Genomic DNA, 15617 nt, shown 5'->3' with positions numbered 1-15617 from the left:
CATGCATTATTTTAAGGAGACACCAACGGAGACGTTATCAAGGATATATTTGTATTAGACGAAAAAGTATATTTCACGGCAAGCACAAAACAAGAAAAAAAAGAAGAAGAATTTGACCTTGATTTGGTGGAGCTGTGTTGGCCACCTCAGACATAAGATCTTGAAAAATAACACACAAAGACTGCACTTAGATCAGTTTTAAAACAAGCTTCAGGGTAAATTCCCTCCATGGCAGCTTAGATAATGGCGTACAGTAACAGAAACTATTTGAAAAGAGGGCAGATGCATCATGTTTGCAGGACAATAATTTATTCTCCTCTAGACACAATCAGCTGTCTAGGTCAAAGGCACATGATGGTGTAATATTAAATCTTCAACATTATACCTAACTGTAAACACTCGTTCTAATTTCAGTTTTTGTATACATCAACATTATAATACAGTTCATAAATACAGTCACATACATTATTTGATACTTACATAAAGATAACAAACAGCAGGAATTAACTATAAGAAATATTGCATAAGTTGATTATGCAGCAGGTCACAGGTCTGGTGTGTGTGTGTGTGTGTGTGTGTGTGTGTGTGTGTGTGTGTGTGTGTGTGTGTGTGTGTGTGTGTGTGTGTGTGTGCTTTCAGAGAAAACCTGACTTAACACAGCATGTTTGATTGTAGGTATATTCTAATATGATGATGGCGTGTGTATATGTTGACCTTTACATCCACCTGCATCGCTTGTTTGTCCTCAAATTTAAAGTGTAAAGAGATTGTCTGATCTGTCCTGTTGCCGGTTAGATTGCAGCGGCAGTCTGGATGTGGAGGGTGGCACGCTGCGAATTGCCTGACTGCTGTGGTCCGATGCCTTCGCCCGATCTTCCAGAAACTTATCAAACTCTGAAAAGGGACAGTTCTAGTTAAGAGTGTGTGTGCGCATGAACTGACAGGAAGTAAGCAAGAAATATTAAACATTTTTTACACAAAAATAGCAGCAATGGATCAGTAAAGAGAAAAACGTACCTTCACTGGACACTCCATCACTTACTGAAGACTGGTCTTCCTGCATTTCCAAACACAAAAAACACAGAGTAAAGATCACGTCATCCTTAACCCTTGTGTTGACTTCGGGTCAAATTGACCCATTTTCAATTTTTGTTTTATATCATAAAATATGGGACGTAGAAATAAGCGCTGAATATGTGTAGAAGATAGATTTTACAATTTAAAACGTTGGAAAAAGCAAAAACAAACTGTGAAAGTTCAAGGTTGACGGGAAGACAACACAAGGGTTAAGAGTGATTTATACTTCTGCTAAAATGTATGCCGGGTACGTGACGTAGGTACGTGGAGACACAAACCTACGCCCGGACCCTACCCGTAGCCTGAGGTTTGACAGAACCGACAGAGCAGTAACCAAACCCGGCCGGAGCCCAACAGGCATTAAGATATTCATGTCCGAGCCCGGCACAGTTAAAATCTTTTTTTTCCCTCATACTAATGACACGTGTTTGTTCGTGTGGAAAGTCCGCTTTTATTAAGCAACTGTAGGAAGGCATTCAGAAATGTTAACAGATGAGGTGACCAGCGACACGGGCAACAAGCACACGTTAACACGTTAAATTTCAAATGTTCAATGCCTTATCGGCTGATGTGACCGAGCCCGATCCGAACCCGATCATCATTTCTAAATATCTGTCCGAACCCGGCCGGGCCTAGCCCGCCTGGCTCGGTTCGGGTATCCATCCTCTAGCGTGCGCCTCTCCAAAATGTAACTAATCGTCGGGCTTGGTAGCGTTGCATTTCCCCGAATCTATTTCCTGGTTCTCCTTCTCCATAAACAACATGAAATCAAGGAAAGGGTTAACTTCTCCTGCGAACAGATTTCCAACAGTGGTCAGAAAGAACAGGGGAGACACTTTGTTTCTCTCACTGTGACTCTAGAGTCGCTACCGCTCTGAAAGTAACCACCGTCACTGTCTCTCTCTCTCCTCTCGCGCTCTATCACACACTCCCACACACACATGCCGGCTCGACACACACCAATGCACAAGTATAAACTTCAGGCCACTACGTAGGCTACGGCAAAGCTCCGCGTGGAGCCTTCACAGAACCATAAATTACGCTTTAGTCTCGCATTGCCAGACCTGGCCAGGGTCTGGCTAGTCCACACAGCATTCCAAAACGCGTGCTCTGGTTTATTGGCATTTCTTTAAACCGTTGCTAAGCCCCGGACACAGTGACGGTGCCTCTGCAAAATAGCCTCTGGAAGGAACTTGTTTTGGTGGAACATGTGTACGTTCAAAAGTTGTTTTAGTCGCGCAACAGAAAACTCAGATTGGACAGATAGTCTAGCTAGCTGTCTGGATTTACCCTGCAGAGATCTGAGGAGCAGTTAACCATAGTCCTCAGAAATCCACCGGAGTTTACAATGCCAACACAAAGAAAGCGGAAGGTGACAGACATCCGGCCGAAAAATTAGGGACATCCGGCGAAATTTCCGGCAGCCCCTGAACAATCCCAGAAGTGGAACGTCGTCGATATAGACTACATCATCCCATTTCACCAACTGCATATTTTATATTTCGAAAAAACTAAATCACTGTTTATAGAGAGACATGCTTTCTCTTACCATATCACAAGAAAACAGTTTGTCAACATCAGTCTGCAGAGAGTATTTCTCTGGTGGCATCTAAGAAAAAAAGTAATCAAGAGAGGGATAAGGTGACACTGTGTTTCAGCTCTATCTACACAATTAGCATGATACTTTGTACTTTTATTTTACAGGGAACATTTTGTTCAAATCCATGTGTGTGTTATGGTATAAGGTGGTATACACACCCCTCCTGTGACCTGCAACCTCGTATCCAGAGCTCCAGCTAGGCCTTCCACAGCTCCTGGGTCCTCATACCTGACACTGGGGATAGGATGTATTGTAATGCTGTGATGCAATGTAGGCTGCGTTAAACCAATAATACATTTTAGCACAGGTTTTTTGGCCAAGAGTCAAACCGTGGACATTGCAATTACGTGGCATGCCCTGTAAACATAAGACTATGGGGGTGGCCCAGACCGGCTGTATTTAACTCCTTATTGGTAAAAGGACCTTTTTGTTTGTGATGCTAATGTTAAAATCCAAATTGCCAACTGAAAACCTAATTAAAAAAATTTAAATGGCTAAGGCTGTGTGTTCCTTATGTGGTGTCACGTACTGTAGGCTAAAACTAAACAATAGGTAGGCAATCTTTCATCTGAGGCTTAGTGATAAAAGTAACTTGATTGTAATTTCATCTAACCACATTGGAACATTTGCAAACTTGCCATAATATTTACATTCAGTCACAGAGTGCAGATATCTGTAATGTAAATCCAGTTACAGCTAAGGCTACTACGTCAGGTTAACGTGATGACGAGGCACTTTCATCACTCATCGTCAGCGCTGCACGCAAATAAAAACGCATGTAGCGAGAGCATGCGTCATGATATGACGTGTGTCTGTGTGTCACCAGTTAGCACCACTCACCCTTTTCTCTGCTCAGCCAGGGAGCTGCCCCTCGTCTGGGCAAACATGTCAAACTCCTCCTCCTCTTCTGCAAGACAGATGGTTCAACTCATTAAGTAACAGCTGAAAACCCTCCATCTTGGTATCTACACATATTTAATATTATATCTTAAACATTATTAAAATGCTTATATTTCTCTACCAAAATGTCATTATTTGTAATTTATGGAAAAACAGGATTCTGAATATACAGTAGGCATGGCAACCTGCAACTTTCAAACACATAATATGATCCAACAGTGCATTTTTTTAGGCTTTCCTCCCTTTTCCTAAGTGGACATGTTAGCCATGGCGATGTTATCGTACAACCCTTTCTTTTCTATGCACTCGTTTTTATACAGCCGGGGGCACAATCCGGCAAGAAGGGATGACAAGCAGCGAGGGCGGAGTAAAACTCTTAAACGAGGGGGGGAAACATTTGCTGATAGGAGGAGATGTCACCTTAAACAAAGCATGGATCTGTCGGAGCGATTTAGGTTTTTGGTGTCGTTAATCGTTGACGAGATAACAATGCCACAGAGGAAAAAATTATAACTGCTGGCTGCCCTGGCAACATAGTTGTTAATGTACAGCCTGGCATGCAACGCATTAAGCAGATACATTGACTTTATTCATCAATTTAAGATTGCATTGTTGTTGTGTTTGTATCAGCCATGTGGTGAAGCTAGGCATACACGCCACTTTCACAATTCAGCAAGGGCATTCTGCGTTTGCTCTGGCTGAGATACTGTTAACATGGTGTGCAGACTCCTACTCTGCACACTGCAAGCATATGACGGCTTGGTAATGGTGCAGATCCACTCAATGCCCATGTCATGCCCAGCCACAACATCCTGTTTTCTTTTCTTTTTTTATTGTAAACAGGAAATTGGGGAGAGAGGGGGGAGGGTTGGAATCAAATCCGGGCCGGTGGACTGAGCTTTGGTACATGTACACCTCTCAGCATCCTGTTTTCTACCAGAAATGCAGTAATTTACAAAAGCCTGACTTCATTTTCAAGAATATTAAACATATGGATTTGGTTTTACAAAAGAGTGCACATATAAAGCAGAAGTTATACAAAGTGTACACACTGTGGTTGGCTGATTGCTGTTGATTGGCCCAGGTGCTGACTGCTGGTTGGCTGGTTGTTGTGATGACAGCAGGTTGGCTGAGAGTCGAGGGCTCAGGACTGAGGTCGAGGAGGCTTGGGCTTGTGGTAGAGCTCTGCTAGAGTGAGGACAAAACAAAGTGGGCGTCACCTAGTGTGTGAGTATATTCTTATTGCAGAAATGAGGAGTGGTCACCTTCTTACCTCTTGAGTATTTGGAATGTGTGCCCTGTTCAGTCTGTCAAACCTAAAACACAATTACAATACAATGAGTAGTACAATGAGCCATCAATAATATGCATACCGCATGTTAAAACTAACATCCCCTTATAAACATGATCCAAAACACAAAGCTAGGATGCAGCACACCTCTCATAACGGATGAAGGCGTTGTTGAGGTCATCGTTGACCATTAGCAGCTCTTCAATAAACCCTTCATCCAGCAGCTGGGGGAGGAGCTCCACCACTCGAGTCTGCATGCTCTTACACACCGAGTACAGCTGCTGCTTGGACAGAGGAGGAGAGAGAGAATAATTCATTATTATCTCAGTCTCTTCTATAACTTTTTTTTCTCTCCATGTAAGATCAATTAACATCATGGCATACAACAAATTGTACCAATACAGAAATGTAGCCTGAACAACAAATATAAAGTCACTTCTCCCAAAGGTTCCAGTGCTCAAATGCACACAGGTCAGTGATGATACATTTCCTTATTTTTGACTTGCCAAAAGTAATTGTTTTAGTGATGAAATGATGATGCCAATAGGTCAAAGTCTTGGATAGAGTAAATGCTGTAGACAACTCTGAGACAGACAGACAGACAGACAGACACACACACACACACACACACACACACACACACACACACACACACACACACACACACACACACACACACACACACACACACACACACACACACACACACACACACACACACACACACACACACACACACACACACACACACACACACACACACACACCTGTAGCAGCTCTGTATCATCTGGCTGGCTCTGTCCAGGTATTAGCTCATTCAGCATTTCTGACATCACAGTGACATTTCCCTTCACCAGCGCCAGCTCACTTCGCAGCTTCTGTTCCTGGATAAGAAACACATTTTTTTGATTTATCCATAGCAGTCAAAAGCCACAACACGACGACGTTTATTCTATAGTAATTGAACTACTAAAATTAGAATGAGACATTGCTGTTACACTGTATCAAGGCAACATTAGATAGCCATAGAAACAACCTCTAACTCCTGTCATACAGTTACATTTGAATTATATTTTGACATGTCATAGCAGGAAAAGCACAGACTGAACTAATAGCATCAATAATGGCTCTGCTCCAGCAATTATTGCAATGCAATGAAGCAATTGACAATATTATTAGTTACATCTGTGCTTTTCAAGTCAAATTGTCAGCTCTGACAAGGGCCTGTTCACCCGGTTACATGTGCCCTGCAATGCTCTGTGCCCAGTTTGGGACCCCCGCAGACCTAAATTTAAGATGCAGTTAACCTCCAGTGTAAGTTAATGGTTTAAATGCGGTTCTAGGGGCTTTTCCACCCAAAACTATTAAAGCCTCCTTGGACCTTTTCATGATTTATTATTCTGCAACACTGAATCACAATGGATGTAATAAGGATTTTTGACACTGAAAATAACAAATTGATCTTGAGTCTGCAAATATCACTAACTTTAAAAAGTCCATTTCAGTCAGTGATAGTTTTCTTCACCTGCTGTATGTAGTCATTGACTGACAGGTGTATTTAGGCAGTGGTACCTGTTCTGCGGAGAAGGAGGCTGGTCCCTCGCTGGATGGGACTGGAGGTGACGTATTCTGAGTGGGAACACTGGAATGGGCTTGTGGTTGTGACTGATGTGTGGGAGCTGCAGCAGGGATCGTTTCAGGAGTCCCGTTTTCTGGGGTACTCTGCAAGATGACGAGAAGCGCAGTGTAGAGATTGATATCTGTATCTGTACATACATTTGATGTGGCACTTTGTAGACAGTCTCACCCTATTCGGAGTGTGGATGGGGGACAGAGCATCCAGATCTGTCATGGGGAACTCCAGACCACGTCTCCTCAGGTCGTCATATACATACACCACCCCCGCTAGGGAGGGAGAGCTACGAAACGCATCAGCCCATGACTGTGGATGGGAGGGAGAACGTGATGAAACATAATGACAATGACTGACTACTAAATGAGTGTTCAATGACACAGTGTACTGGCCAAATGTGAAAAGAACAAGACAACAGAAAAGGAATGGCCCTTCGGCATTTACAAGCCAGGCTATATTTAATGTTACCATTACTGCTAGTTTGTGATTAAACACAACTGGCTTTAGCACAGGAATGTATGAAGATATTTAAATCACAAAGAACTTCTTTGGATGCTTTTATATAGGCCTTAGTGGTCACCTAATACTGTATCTGAAGTCTCTTTTATATAGGCCTTAGTGGTCCCCTAATACTGTATCTGAAGTCTCTTTTATATAGACCTTAGTGGTCCCCTATTACTGTATCTGAAGTCTCTTTTATATAGACCTTAGTGGTCCCCTAATACTGTATCTGAAGTCTCTTTTATATAGACCTTAGTGGTCCCCTAATACTGTATCTGAAGTCTCTTTTATATAGACCTTAGTGGTCCCCTAATACCGTATCTGAAGTCTCTTTTATATAGACCTTAGTGGTCCCCTAATACTGTATCTGAAGTCTCTTTTATATAGGCCTTAGTGGTCCCCTAATACTGTATCTGAAGTCTCTTTTATATAGACCTTAGTGGTCCCCTAATACTGTATCTGAAGTCTCTTTTATATAGGCCTTAGTGGTCCCCTAATACTGTATCTGAAGTCTCTTTTATATAGGCCTTAGTGGTCCCCTAATACTGTATCTGAAGTCTCTTTTATATAGACCTTAGTGGTCCCCTAATACTGTATCTGAAGTCTCTTTCCTGAAATTCAGCCTTGGTGCAGAATTACAGCCACTAGAGCCAGTCCACAATGAGCTTTCCTTAAAGGTGAATTATACTAGCCGCATCCAAGGTGGTGTGGCCAGCGCCCCCGATTTATGGCGCGTGAGCAGAGGTCGCACACAGCTCTTTTTTTTTTCAGCGGCGCGCAACAAAGCGGAAACAGGAGGCCTGAACGAGTTCGCCGACAACCAGATACTAGGACTCTGAGTGACTGCAAGTCTCTCTTGTAAACTTGCTGGGTTAAGATGAGCTCTTTTATGGTGAATGAAAGGCTTGATCCGACCAAGTAGGTCATCCAATCAAATTGAAGCATTGACGTTAATGCTGCTGCCAGTTCTGCCATCGTTTACCTTTTTCTTCTTCTTCTAGTCCGTAGAAAGAGCAACGTCGGTAGCCTTTGCTCATTAGCGCCACCGGTGTTCAGGAGAAGACTGCAACTAGTGTCGCGAGCACCAGGGCGGGTATAAATAGTTACAGCTATTTCATGACGTCACATTTGCGCGCGCCAGCTGGGCTGCGGTTACTGTAAAACACGCTTTAGTATGTGCCATTTCTGTGTCTGTAGCTATTGAGGAGGAGAGGGGGGGTGCAAGGTGGAGGTGTGGCCTTGACCAACTGCCACTTTGCTCGTTTGAAAGCCATGATCTCTCTCTCTCTCTCTCTCTCTCTCTCTCTCTCTCTCTCTCTCTCTCTCTCTCATGGGCGGGCCAACATTTTTCCCCATTTCACGTGGCTTATATATGATCATTATACTTTATGAGATTGTGTTAAATGATACATTGATGACGTGTGAAATAAACGTAATCTGAGCTTTCATTTTCTCAAAGGCAGAGCAGGATAACCCAGGGCTCGGTTTACACCTATCACCGTTTCTAGCCACTGGGGGACAATAGGCAGGCTGGGGGAACTCATATTAATGTTAAAAAACCTCATAAAGTGAAATTTTCATGCCATGGGACCTTTAAGTCAACTTTAAAAGCTGTAAGACGTCAACACACCACTGAAATATCTCACAATACTCCAGACTCTCAAATATGAATATTAGCTGGATTTACTTCTATAGGGTAGTAAATTGAATATCTTTGGGTTTAGAAATGCTGGTCAGGAAGAAAAATAAAAAATTTGAAAAAGGGAAATACTCATTAGTTGCATTCCTAGTGCAAACAGTTGCTATCATATTTACCTGGATGAGGCTGAGCACCCGGTCATGGAGGACAGTGGGGGGGTTATGTTTGGGCAGAATGGAACGGACCAAAACTCCTTCAATAAACTCCTGCGACGCCACAAGAACGTGGAAACGTTGGCCACAGTTCTTCACACAGGCTTCAAGAACCTGTACGACAGCGATAAAGTCCACAATATGAAAAAAGTGCAAATGTAATTTAATCTACGTGAGGCAAGTTGCTCCAAAATAAAGCTTTTTCTCACATTGTCTCAATATTGAATGTTGATTCATGTTCACACATCATCTAGGCCACCAGCCAATCAGGGCATTCTGGCCTTCAAATTAAACTCTCACACCCTTCAATCCTCAACTCACGAAATAATGAATCAAACTTTTACATAATATCACCTACTGATGACTACTCACAGTAAGTGACAACATGATCTCTCTGAAGTTCTTGTTCCCTACAATTCTCTTCTTAATAGCTTTGACTGCATCTCTGGGCCTGAGAAAAATAAAAACAGACATTTATGAATGAAAATAAGCAACACAAAAAGATAAAGCTTTGCTGTTGCAGAAGCGGTATATTAAAGTAGTTTTGTTTATGGCTCATCTATAATAAGAGAGAGCTAGCAATAAAGTCACAAACTCTAAAAACGTTTAAGCTTTTTACTGTATACAACTACCACTACGAACACATTGCATTTCAGGCATGAAGTGACATTCCTCTTAGCATTACAAATCGCGTTGCATTAGATTGGCCTTAAGCACACGTAGATCATTCAGTCACAACCAGTTGCATAGAAATATAAAAAGAGACAACAAAACCATAAAGAAAGTGATACAGTAAAATGTCACACAAAAATAAAACCTATATACTGTACAGTGTACTCATTAGTCAGAGAGGTTAGGCAATATGCACCAAATGGGCATAGTTTGTGGCTTCTTGTTGAAAGTGTGTTACTTGTGTGGTTACATGCTGCCACTCCGACATGCTTCTATTCCGACATGCCGCTATTCCCTAACCCCTAACCCTAACAAAAACTGTCGGACATTTGAAAACAATGGAAGTGCTGACAATTAGATGTCAATGTCGGAGAGGGGGTATGTCGGAATGGATGGCGGAACCCTACTTGTGTGACCACCCTACCCCTCGTCCGTCTCGTTTATGATGTCACATATCTCCATGTTGAGCCCCCAGTCCTCCGCCTGAAGAGAGCCGCTGGTCGCTCGCTCTGTCAACAGAGAGGGAATCAGGTGAAGTTAAAGATGCAGTAGGTAAGTCTTATAAAACTAACTTTCTGTCACATTTGCTGAAACTGAAAAAAAACCAAGCTCCTCTGGCACCACCTACAGCCTGTACTGCGATTGGCAAAATTCCACCGCTCCCGGTTGATTTTCTCCAATCAGGGCCACAGGGGGGGGGTCTATCTGCCTGTCAATCACTGCTCAGGCACGTACACGCATATATAGCGTTCTCCCCTCCCCCCTCCCCGCGCACGAGCTGCAGAAAAGTTTCCCAAAACTCCGGTGGTGAAGTGGCTTTTCAGAGGTGGCGTGGCTGCAGGATTTTAAAGATCTGAAGAACGATGCAGACGTAGCCACATTTCTTCTTGACCGGTTACATAATTACCATAAATGATTTATCTTTCACTTGGTTATTAGTAGTCAAAAGTCCACAAAGCTACGTTGGTGAGGAGGATAGTAATGTTTGCACAGTGGTCGGTCAGATATGATGCTGAAATGGCTAACGTTAGCTTGCTAGTTAGCATCGTTTTACTGTTGGTGAGTAAAGTTAACATTGTGTTAGTGTTTAGTTATTGAAAATGTCTCTCTGACATGCCGGCAGTTCTGTCAAACTCCCTTGTGTGGGAGGGGCTTAGGAGACGGTTTGGGCTGCAGCAGAAAGGGGGGAGGGATTGAGAAGTTGTCGATGTTCAAATTTGTTAGCAGCTTTAAAGTTAGACAGTGATACCGATACGGGAATAGAAAAATGTCACAATAACCAGAAGACTTTCTTCTGTTAATCTTTACGGAAGAAATCAGCAGGATTTGGAAACACTGGTCCAGGCTTTTATCTTCAGTAGACTTGACTACTGTAACGGTGTCTTTACAAGTCTCCCTAAAAAAAAAAATCAGACAGCTGCAGCTGATTCAGAACGCTGCTGCTCCAGTCCTCACTAACACCAAGAAAGTGGATCACATCACTCTGGTTCTCAAGTCTTTACATTGGCTTCCAGTGCCTCAAAGAATGTATTTCAAAATACTTTTGCTGGTTTATAAATCACTAAACGGTTTAGGGCCAAAATACATTTCTGATCTGCTACTGCACTATGAACCATCCAGACCTCCGCTTTCTGTCCCCAGAGTCAGAACTAAACAGGGGGAAGCAGCGTTCAGTTTTTATGCTCAACATATCTGGAACAAACTCCCAGAAAACTGCAGGTCCACCGCAACTCTCAGTTCTTTCAAATCAAGGCTGAAGACCTTTCTTTTTGATGTTGCCTTTCTTTAGATAATTGTTAATGTATAAGTCCTCTGGGAGGCCAGCTTTGGAACCTGTGTTGCAACAGAAAAAGAGTTAAAGTATAAGTCGTCTGGGATGCCCGAGTTGGACTTGGTTAACTTGTTAAGTCCTTTGTAAGACCCAGTTTGGAACTGGTTAAGTCCTCTGGTACCCCTTTTCCACCAAGGCAGAGCTGTTGCTGGTTCGGAGCCAGAGCCTAGTTTCAAATCGGTTCTTTGTTTTTCGGCCACCAAAGCACCAGCTCCGAACCAGTAAAAGTGGTTCTTAAGTAGCACCAAATCATTGCTGGGCCAGAAGTAAGAACCGCTTACGTCAGCGGCTGGGGGCGGGGTTACCGTGACCAACAAGACGAACAGAAACTTGTGACCGCCATTTTTTAATTAGCAGATAAACACGATGGACGCGATTAAACAAAAACAGCAGTGGTCAGAGGAGGAAACAAGCTGCCTTCTTGCACTATAAAGGCGAGCCGCGCGAACACGTTGGATCTGCCAAGTTTGGATGCCGATGTAGGTCCGCAAAGCCATGAACATCAATAGCAAAGCAACGTCCGCCATTGTTGATGGTGTGTTTGTGTTTGGCGCCGCCACACTAATGTTGCTGGGAAAGATGAGACGTATACAGTGACGTAAGACCTGGCTCTGTGCTGGCTCTTTAGCCTGTGGAAAAGCAAACCGGTTCTTTGGAGGCTCGTCAGTCGAACCAACTCCGAACCGGCACTGGCTCTTGCTCTGAACCAGCGCCTGGTTCTTGTTGGTGGAAAAGTGGTATGTGAGGCCAGGTTTGGAACCTGAGTAGCAACAGAAAACATAAGTCCTCTGGGAGGCCTGAGTTGAACTCTGTTAACTTCTTCTTATACTGCACTGTAAATTTCATTCTCGTCTTTTATCGGTTTTTAATTTTATTTTAATCGTTTGTAATGTTTTAATTTTTTTTGTCGTTTTTAACTGCTCCTTAATGTTTTATGTAAAGCACTTTGAATTGCCCTGTTGCTGAAATGTGCTATAGAAATAAAGCTGCCTTGCCTTGCCTTACAGTTGTATTTCAGATATCATTGTGGGAGGAATGTAACAGTAGGGATACGAATTTCTAGCATGATTCACATTAATAACACACCACACTGAAAAAATGAAAAATAAGATATGTGGCCCACACCTGCATACATCCATATAGGAAAGTAGATCACCACATGATCATTTATTAAAGTTTGGGTGTTTTCTTTCTTCTTTGAGCTTTCTGTGAATCAAAGCAAAAGATCTACACTGCATTTGCAGTATTGACACTTGAGATTACACACCTGAAAATGTGTTTTTAAATTCATTAAAAGTTTCTATTGAAAACTAATTGTTTGTGGCTACATAAGCAACAATTAATCAATTATCAATTAATCCTGATATGTTTGGCCACCTGGAGGCAGAGCAACACGCAGTAAACACAATATTAACATATACCTAATAAAGTTGTTGTTGTTGTGCTAAACATGCAAGCAAACCGTTGCCTGTGTATGCATCCAGCAGACATTGAGCATAATCATTATTTATTTGGAGTTGTGTTTCTGGCCATCTGACAAATGTTTTCAAGGTCAAGGTCCATGTATTATCATTCTACAACACAGGGTTGTTGCACAGCGAAATGAAAGTCCTAGTCACATTATGCTACACAAGAAATGTATGTTACGCTGGAGTATGGGTCTCCACAAACTCCTCAGGGACATATCTGGCTCTTTAGCTGCTAAATGCTATGTTCATCAGCTAGTCGATTCATAGACTTAAAGCAGGCTGTTGTGTCGTGTGCAAACCAATCCTGAAATGAATGAATGAAATCATCATGTTCTGAGACTTTAGAGAACTCTCTTCAGAGCCACATAAGATGTGATAACAGTTTTTACAGGCTGAAATTTAAAATTGGGCTGAGAGCCCATTTAACAATCAAATCTGCTTCTTGAGGTGTGTGGACACGGTTGGATCAGATTTGCCTGAAAATGGCCTCTTACTGACAGCATAAGCAAACAAACCCACAAATGTCATCATAGAACGATCTGATTGGTTGGTGGAAATGAAGCTCAGCGCAAATTCTTTCAGGAAGACTTCTAATCACTGCAATCACCACTATCTCTCCCTAAATCTTTTCAGCTGTTATGGTGTTCACTCTTCAGTAAACCAATCAGAATTGGCCACAAATTCATGATCCAATCACAGCATGACATCCTGCTTTAAATGTCTCTCTCCTCGCCATCAGCTGGCTTCTCAGGCAAACGTGCAACCCTCCTCCTCCTCCTCCTCCTCCCCCCCTTCCACCTCCGGGCGTCATCACCCACTGCAACCGGAGTCCCTTTCCGGTGGATGGGTCCTTGGTTCGGCCTCCTGGTTCCCTCTCCGCCATCACCAGTGTCTAGGCTCCATCGGAGGGGAATATGTCTGTTTCTCTACCCCTTTAAATATTTTAACGATGGAGTCTAATCCCCAAAGACTTTGTACATTTCACGTACATTTCATATTATGCTTATCTACAATAAATATTTGCATATCTGCAACGAAGTCTCTCCCGATTGAAATACCTGACAAGACCCCATCCAGAGCACAGACAAAAATCAAATACTGAAATATCTCATGTGAAGTCAGATAAGTGTTTTAACAGGAAACTCAGTGTTTATGGTAACAAGCTGACTGAAAAAAAAATGTTTCTCTCTCAAAACATGCATTTCATTCCAAACTATTTGGCAATCAAAGCCAGCTTTCTTTGCACTTCACCCCTCACAGGTTCCTCACAAATCTCTAAATCCCCTTCATTCCTTTCCACCAACATCCCCCACACTGCTCCACACCCTTGCCTTTCTCAATCACATTTAACTCCCTTCCCCTCCTTGCATCTCTCCCTCCCTCGGCTCCCTCCATTTCATGTGACTGTCAGCTGCTTCTGTTTTCATTCGCCTCAGAAGTAGCTGAAGCCTCGTTGACATTTGTGTGTGAGAAAGTGAGTGGATGATATAAGAGGAAAGAAGGCTTGAGATTGGGGGGGTGTAACATTTTCTCACTACTCATGACTGTCCTCCTGATGATTACACATCTTTCCAGGCATCAGCTGCTAGCCTCAAGTCTGGATGTGTTGGCTTTACAGTTTTTCAGTGGTCTGACGAAAAGAAGCAACCTGTTGCCATTATGAGGAAATACTTCTGCTTTCAGAGTTGCGTTACATGACATATGCTTGCGGAAGAACACTCGTGCCTAAGGTGTGAAATTGTATCTTGCCAAAACACATCAGTGATTGAGGAAGTGAGAGGTAACACAAAGTGCATCCTTGATTCGCCAACTGTAAGTGTCACTTAACTTGCAGCAACCAATGGCCCGAAAGATTGAGGGGAAACGTGTCCCGCCTCTGTCGCGTCATTGCCTCTAAAGACTTTCTTTCTATGTTTCTGTCAAATTTGGAGTTCGTTTTTAGAACATTTTAGAACAGGAAACCCAAATTAAAAAAGTGTTGTTAAGTTGTTTTACATTCCCCGTTGAGTGTGGTTATAAAAGGCTGGAACGTGTTATCGATCGTGTTAAATGAAATGATGTCAAATTGAATCCAACGGTGAACAACTCGGAGCATATTTTCAAAAGCAACTGCGACTTACCGATTCTCTGACCGACGGGCGTTGAAAAGGGGTTTCCTATGAGAAACTCTATTTTCTCCCCGAATGAAAACATGATCGAAAAAACCACAAGCGTCCGCTTCAACTACAGCCTATTAAAGTAATTCGGTAAACTGCTGAGCTTGGAACTGCGGCGTTCCCTTTTGCTTTCAGTGTCTGCCGCTGCCTGCTTCAGAGACAGAGAGGCGCACGGGTTCTGGAGTGGTCACGTCACGTGAAAACACACAGAGAGCCAGGAAACAGCCGCTCGTTTCATCACATATTAACAATGCAATCAGAAAACTTGGTAATATTCAGATAAAGACGCACTTTTTTTTCAGTTGCAGGTACCAATCCATAAAACAAATATAGGCGTGAGTAGAGCTTTTTCATTTTAGGTCAGTGGAAGTAGGCCTAGGTAGTGACCTCAACCATTCAGTTGTGAAAGAACTAGGCCTAGTCTACTCATACTTACACCTTGTATGCTATTTGCATAAAAGTAATAATACCACAGCTCGGTTACAAGTATAGGCCCTAATAAGTCTTGCATAAAAGTAATAATACCACAGCTCGGTTACAAGTATAGGCCCTAATAAGTCCTGCATTCAAAATCTGTACTGTACCTATAGGCCTACAAAAACTGTATATTACTTACTGTTGGGTAGTTTATTCTAA

General features: G+C 42.6%; 1 protein-coding gene across 4 annotated transcripts; it reads right to left on the bottom strand.

Moving 5' to 3' along the window:
• Positions 1-182: 182 nt before the first annotated feature.
• On the bottom strand, positions 183-15165 carry LOC120564739 (target of Myb protein 1-like). Of its 4 annotated transcripts, XR_005640138.1 has the most exons (16): positions 14946-15165; positions 9950-10034; positions 9226-9304; positions 8818-8967; positions 6676-6810; positions 6441-6590; positions 5636-5752; positions 5016-5149; positions 4851-4893; positions 4630-4765; positions 3518-3584; positions 2836-2911; positions 2627-2686; positions 1018-1057; positions 664-894; positions 183-629 (listed from the first exon to the last, which is right to left on the bottom strand). XR_005640138.1 is itself a non-coding variant. In XM_039809951.1 (15 exons), exons 1-15 carry the CDS (start codon positions 15016-15018, stop codon positions 752-754), a joined length of 1488 nt encoding a protein of 495 aa, XP_039665885.1. In that variant the 5' UTR covers positions 15019-15165; the 3' UTR covers positions 183-751. The 4 variants fall into 4 exon arrangements, 3 of the variants coding, with proteins under 3 accessions (XP_039665885.1, XP_039665897.1, XP_039665905.1); XM_039809951.1 differs by having other exon boundaries at positions 183-894; XM_039809963.1 differs by having other exon boundaries at positions 183-894; positions 4630-4762.
• Between the last annotated feature and the right edge of the window lie 452 nt (positions 15166-15617).

The sequence above is a fragment of the Perca fluviatilis genome, chromosome 1 (genome assembly GCF_010015445.1).
Source record: "Perca fluviatilis chromosome 1, GENO_Pfluv_1.0, whole genome shotgun sequence".
NCBI classification, from domain to species: Eukaryota; Metazoa; Chordata; class Actinopteri; order Perciformes; family Percidae; genus Perca; species Perca fluviatilis.
This window is presented reverse-complemented; position numbering and strand designations above follow the sequence as displayed.